At 39.9% G+C, this 6,000-nt stretch overlaps 1 protein-coding gene across 1 annotated transcript in view; it reads right to left on the bottom strand.

Moving 5' to 3' along the window:
• Window positions 1-727: 727 nt before the first annotated feature.
• Window positions 728-6,000, bottom strand: part of rab2a (RAB2A, member RAS oncogene family) — a 28,545-nt gene continuing 23,272 nt past the window's right edge. The window contains exon 8 of the mRNA XM_034613032.1: window positions 728-3,294. Within this exon, the coding sequence (XP_034468923.1) occupies window positions 3,199-3,294 (96 nt within the window). The 3' untranslated portion in view covers window positions 728-3,198. The remainder of the gene's footprint in view (window positions 3,295-6,000) is intronic.

Below are 6,000 nucleotides of genomic sequence, written 5' to 3'. Positions count from 1 at the left end.
CCAATAATTGTTGTTTAAACCACCAATTTTTTACACATTTTACAAATTTTTTTGAGGACCGAGGTTGAACAATGCCTGAATTCCCCATTAAAGGGTATTCTGAGCTAATTAGAAAGCAGATGTTATGGTGGAGAAGAAAAACACCAGGTTAAGAAAGTTTTCCACGAACCAAGATATCAATTGGTTCATTATTGATCTTACTATAATAAACCTAATTACCTAAGAGATCACACTTTCCAGTGCTCCCGCTAACATGTTAGCATGTTATATGGTAGCCTCCATGCAAACTCTTTAACATCCAATGATGTCCCAAAGACATGGCGCATTCCAGCAAATGTAGGAATGTCATGCGGACCAGTGGTAAAAAGGTCATGCACATAAAGTGAACATGCAAACCTTCCCTGACTACATATGAGTCTCATAATGTATAATTCATTAAGCAGCCTCTCAGTCAGGCTGACCTTCATCGGGAGTACTGCTTAAGGTCGAACAGCACAGATCCAAGAGCACACAAGTCCCTCCCCTCTCGTGTAAATGGGTAAATTCGATGTGGAGCCATTCTGATTGGCCGAATCATGGACTGGAAACTCAGCAGCAGCAGCACAGGGCAGGGCGAGCGGTGAAAAAACAACAAAAGACAGAAAATACCAATGCAGCTTTCGCTTTTTAGTTGTGGTTTTTTAAACACTGTATTTTTCCATTTCCACATAACCATCAGAATGACATGTTTAGAGTTTAGAATGTTTTATTATAGTTTATTGTGATAGCATTTTAATTTTTTAATGTTTTTATGTTTTATTTTTTCCAAAGAACAAACACAGCAAATAATGTTGAGGCGGGGAGGCAGGAAGAGAAGGGACGAGCAAGAGAGGAGGGCCACATAGATAAGATAGATAGATCGATCCATAGATAGAGAGATAGGATTGATAGATGCGTCAGGTTTGGCTTGATCCTCCCCTTGTAATCCCTCTGGTTCCACACACACAAGCACACACACACACACTACATGTTGCTTTACAAAGAATAATAATCACAATAAGATTAATAACTGTCTGGATATATCTAGGAATAAAAAAAATAAAACAAAAGAATGAGAAGAGCACACGGTTAAGGAAAACCGATTCACTCACACTGCTGTGAAATCCAAAAGCTCCCTACAGTTACACAGTTAGCCTGGAGAGAAAACAGCTAGGATATATACATACATACAGAAATATATCATATGCAGGCTTTGTGTGTGTGTGTGCATGAGGGAAGGGGATGAAAATATCTTTAATACGCGGGTTTGGATTCATCTGAAATGACGCAAGTTAGACAAAAAATTCAAACTAGGCCTGCTTTTATGTCTTTAAGTGTGTATCTACATACGTGTGATGCATCGTCAACTAGCTAGTTAGTGGTAAAATGCCTATCTGCAGATAAAGGGTCAGTTTCATTGATTTTGGCAGCTGTCCAAATCTCTCCGAAGGGTGGAGTTAAGGCAGACAGCTGATCTCAGATCAGATTATAGGGGCTTAGTGGATTCCCCCCCAGTTTTTATTTCATTCATGGACAAAACTCAGGTAAAGAATAATTTGGCATTAAAAATAGGTACAGAGCTAATGCTACCACACAGTCTGAGACAGAGAGAGAAGAAGGGAGATTAACCATTGATAAACCGAAGCAGGAATATATGATCGCATCAGTAAACTGTTACTTCGTTGATCTCAAAGCAAAACAACATTGCAGCAGCCATCGATCAAGCTCTAAGCAGCACATGTTATGCATCTGCTAATTCAACGTAAAAATATTAGCCTGCTTAAATGGGAGATGCCATGACATTTTCAGTTATGGTCCATCTCCACCACAGCCTTTCAGAGCCTCAGCGTAGTCATGTTAACGGCACGATATCATTCATACTCATCGTCATTTAAAAGAAAGGGCACCTTCAACCCCCACATATGACAGAGCGGCTGGGTACCTTTAAGTTTAAATGAGAAACGTAATAAAATGATAAAGAGCTGCTTGGAGGTCCAATCTGTCTGGCTTCACAATTAACAGCCAAAAAAAGCTACAGAAACCTGAAGAGCCATATATACACAGAAATAAAAAGGTGCCTGATAAATACGGTTTACAAACAATGTTTTGATTTCCAATTTATACTCCTTTTATTTGTTAATTTCTTAATGGCAGCCACTGCTGTCAACATCCCTTAATGTGTCTTTAACCGTCCCACTTGTCTTTTTCAATGTCTCTGAAAAGGATCTATTTTCACACTCAATGGTTTGGTCTTTTATTCCCTCCCCAGACAATTTAAAACACTTTTTTAAGCCACAAACAGTTTGTAGTGTTCATTAAATACAAATCAAGAGCAAGTCAGCAGAAAGGACACTAAGACAAGAGAGAAACAAAATAACGTGATGAAAAATAGGGAAAGGACGCACCAAAAAAAACAAACATAATTTGCACTTTTTTTTTCCATGGACAAAATATACAGAGTGACTTGAATGCCAACTACATCTTACAGACTGACATACTGGAATAGCCATATCATCCCTGCACACACAGGCACAGCATGAACACTGACTCAACATGCAGAAACATGTCCTGTTGTCAACGTGCTGTGTAATTTTCTTTAAAAACATGTACAAACGTGTACACACACAACACAGCACATGGTTTATTCCATAAAGTCAGTTGTTAAGAGTGAGTTTAATCTCTAACCACGATCCTGTCTCTATCCGGACAAAGTCAACTCACTGTTACTGAAAATATAGTTTATTTTTTTATGATTCTGAGGTACTAAATTATCCCAACAACATCCTCATGAATTAAGATGCATGGATGTTTTTAAATAAAATGATTAAAACCTGTTCATCCAACCAACTGCTAACTGTGAACTGCTAAACTTCAAAATTTGGTCGGTATATCTGCAGGTGAAGCTGACTCGATCCTCATAAGATTGTTGAGAGTCAGGCCGATTTATGAGAATGCAGCCTCTAGACCCGTAGGTCACGAGACTCGGGTAAAGACATGGCTGAACGACAGAGAAATAGTCACAGAGAGGGAGGGGTGGATGGATGGGAAGAATGGATCTATAGAGAGAGGTTAACAAACTGTTAGAGAGCCTGGACAGTTCTGTAGAAATGCGAGGAAGGGTAAGAGAGAGCGAGAAAGAGGAGGAAGGGTTGGGTCGAAGGAGGTGTGTGTTTTGGGGATTCAGCAGCAGCCCCCGCCGGCCTGTTGACCTCCCTGGCTACCAGACAGTGTGGAGTTGGTGGTAGGGTGCTGGGGTCCAATCTTAATACCATTAGCCTGTGTGGAGACAGACACAAAGAAAAAGCAACTGGTTAAAAATCACTGATCAAAAAAAAACCTATCCTTACTATTCAGAATACAGTGTTGTACGGACAAATACTGCATCACCAAGTAAAATACTCCTCCTCTAAAACATTTTATTAGAGTCACAACCGGTTACATTCTTTCTCAATCAGCCATGACAATGAAAGCAAAAATGTTGTTGTTCAGCAGTGAAAATCCTAGACACATGGGGGCAGAAAGCAATGAAGCTCACTGATGCCCACATTACAGAACTGTATACATCTCACTACATTGTGTCTTTACAAACATTTTGCTTGGGTTCCAAATTCATACTGAATCCATAGTATTATATTAATATATATGACTTTTGTTATAGTGCGATAATGATTGTTTTTGGTTATTGCTCAGCCCTAATCCCTTGTCTTGACTTCTGTCTCTGTTCTGCTGTGTTCTGATTATTTCACATTTAGATAAACGTAATAAATAACAGCCCTTACAGGCTTTTTTTTAAAGTCCTAATTAATTGACTCAATAACAGTGGAACTCAAAGCGCATTGACTATGACAAGAGAACATGCTATTATAATCACTGACTAAATACACATGAATGAGCGTGTCATTGCTTTCATGTGGAGAAGACCACTGCACAGTGTTCCATTAGATCACATCATAGAGGAAGCAACAGGTGCTGCTTCACTGTACAAAGGCAAAGGAAACAGCAGCGGCACATGAGGGAAAAAAGACAAGCACTTATAAACAGAAGAGAAACAGAGAGAGGGGGCAGGCAAGTGGGTGGTAGACACAGTTCTTTCAACTCTCTCGCCTTTACTCAGCCACTCTCTATTTCTCTGTGTACAGTGGCGGTCACTTACTCTCTCTCTGTGTTTCATCATCTCTCACTCTCTCTCTCTCTCTCTCTCTCTGTGTGTGTGTGTGGATGTAGCACAGTCAGCCTTGCCCGCTCTCTCTCCCTCTGTGTGTATTTATCTCTCTACCTCTCAATGTAACTCCCCTTCCAACACTCAGCAGCAGTAGCGCCTCTGGGAAACACTCTATGCCTTTAAATCACATTTATTGAGCTGAGGCCATGTGTGTGTCTGAGTATGTGTGTGAGTGTTTTCTCATAGTGCCTGCCAACATTTCTGGCGGGGCTTCCCTCTCTCTCAGCCAGTCAGCTGATGTGGTTTGGCCGGCCGTCTTGTTTTTACTCTATCGTACTACTTACTAAGAACAAAAACACTCACTGGCCAGCGAACTCCACTGCTGTGTCACTTGCCATTTGTACTTAATGTCTGACTGGATCAAGAGCCAAATATACTCTGGAACAAACGTGACCACAGATAACACACGCACATACACACAGGCACGTGGTTCTGTTTATAAACTGCATTGGCTGCCTTTACACTGCCTACATGTCTGGGTTCACATTTGTTGGATTGCATTGTCCAAATGTTTTGGGCAAAATGGGCTACATGCAGACAGTTTGTGTGAACCGTGACACAATTTATGTCACGCATGGACATGGAAAGTATTAAGGGTTGACTGATATGTTTTTTTCAGGGCTGATAATGACTTTGATGATAATAATTATTTGGAACTGATTTGAAATTTAAAATAAAAAAAATCCAACACAAAGCTTTTAAGCACTTATTTATATAATAATGACTTTTCAAACAAAAGGGTAGAGGAAGCTCCCAGAAGCATTTATTTTAAAGTTAACTCAAACAAATTCTACCAAGAACTACGACGGCTTCCGTGTTGACTGAAAATGATGTCTGCGGGACACAAACCACATGCTACTGATTGATTGATGCAAAGCAAAACAAACCACCCCTCCCCTCCTTACAATAAATTTGCCAACATAAATGCAATGTCAGGCTGCATGAAATAATTGAAGCAAAATGGCAACGTGGGCTCAATATCACACAGAGATTGACCTAACAGAGCGAGGACACTAGCGCATACACAAAAAGGTTATTTTAAAGTTCCCAGATAAGTAGAGATAGTAATATAAGGCAAAAATAAAGAAGCCTACACATCATACGTGTAGCAAAATGCTCTCCACTCTGCGGTTTGTTTGTTGGTAAACCTGCTTAAAACTGCAGCTGCTACGCTGACAATGCTAACAGGCTAAATACAGTTGCTTATATTCTGTATTCTTAATATATAACTGTTACATGTACACTGTTAGTCTCCAACACTGTCATTTAGTTTTCAACTGAACTGAATGGAGATGAGTATATTAAGTACGGAAGTGTCCCAGACAGCAACAGCAGCTAATGGACAAGATTTGTGTGGACAGTACATGTGCACTTAATTCTGTACATAATGAGGACGTGTTGCCGTCCTCATTATGGTCTGTTGTCTGTGCAAACAGCTGTTGAACAGTTAAATTCTGCATTTTACAATCATACAACTGTTAGCATGTTAGATGTAACCATAGGGAAATGACAAAAGATTGTCATGTATACGTTCCCGAAATGTCATAAAATTATCCAAAGTGGATGAATGTGATAAAAAATAGTTTCAGTGTGGTGAGAAAAATCAAGCTTTTCAAAACCCCCGAAGTCATCTGGGTACTCAAATAGCCTGAAACACAGTTTGCCTGGTACAGGAAGCATTTGTGATCTGCGGACAAGTGTCTACGACTTTAGCTGGGATGAAAAATGTTGTCTTGTTTTGTTGCTGACCAAAGAAGGAC

Source organism: Hippoglossus hippoglossus, chromosome 17, assembly GCF_009819705.1.
Source record: "Hippoglossus hippoglossus isolate fHipHip1 chromosome 17, fHipHip1.pri, whole genome shotgun sequence".
Lineage (NCBI taxonomy): Eukaryota > Metazoa > Chordata > Actinopteri > Pleuronectiformes > Pleuronectidae > Hippoglossus > Hippoglossus hippoglossus.
Note: the sequence above shows the minus strand (reverse complement) of the source record. Positions and strands in the feature narration are given on the sequence as shown.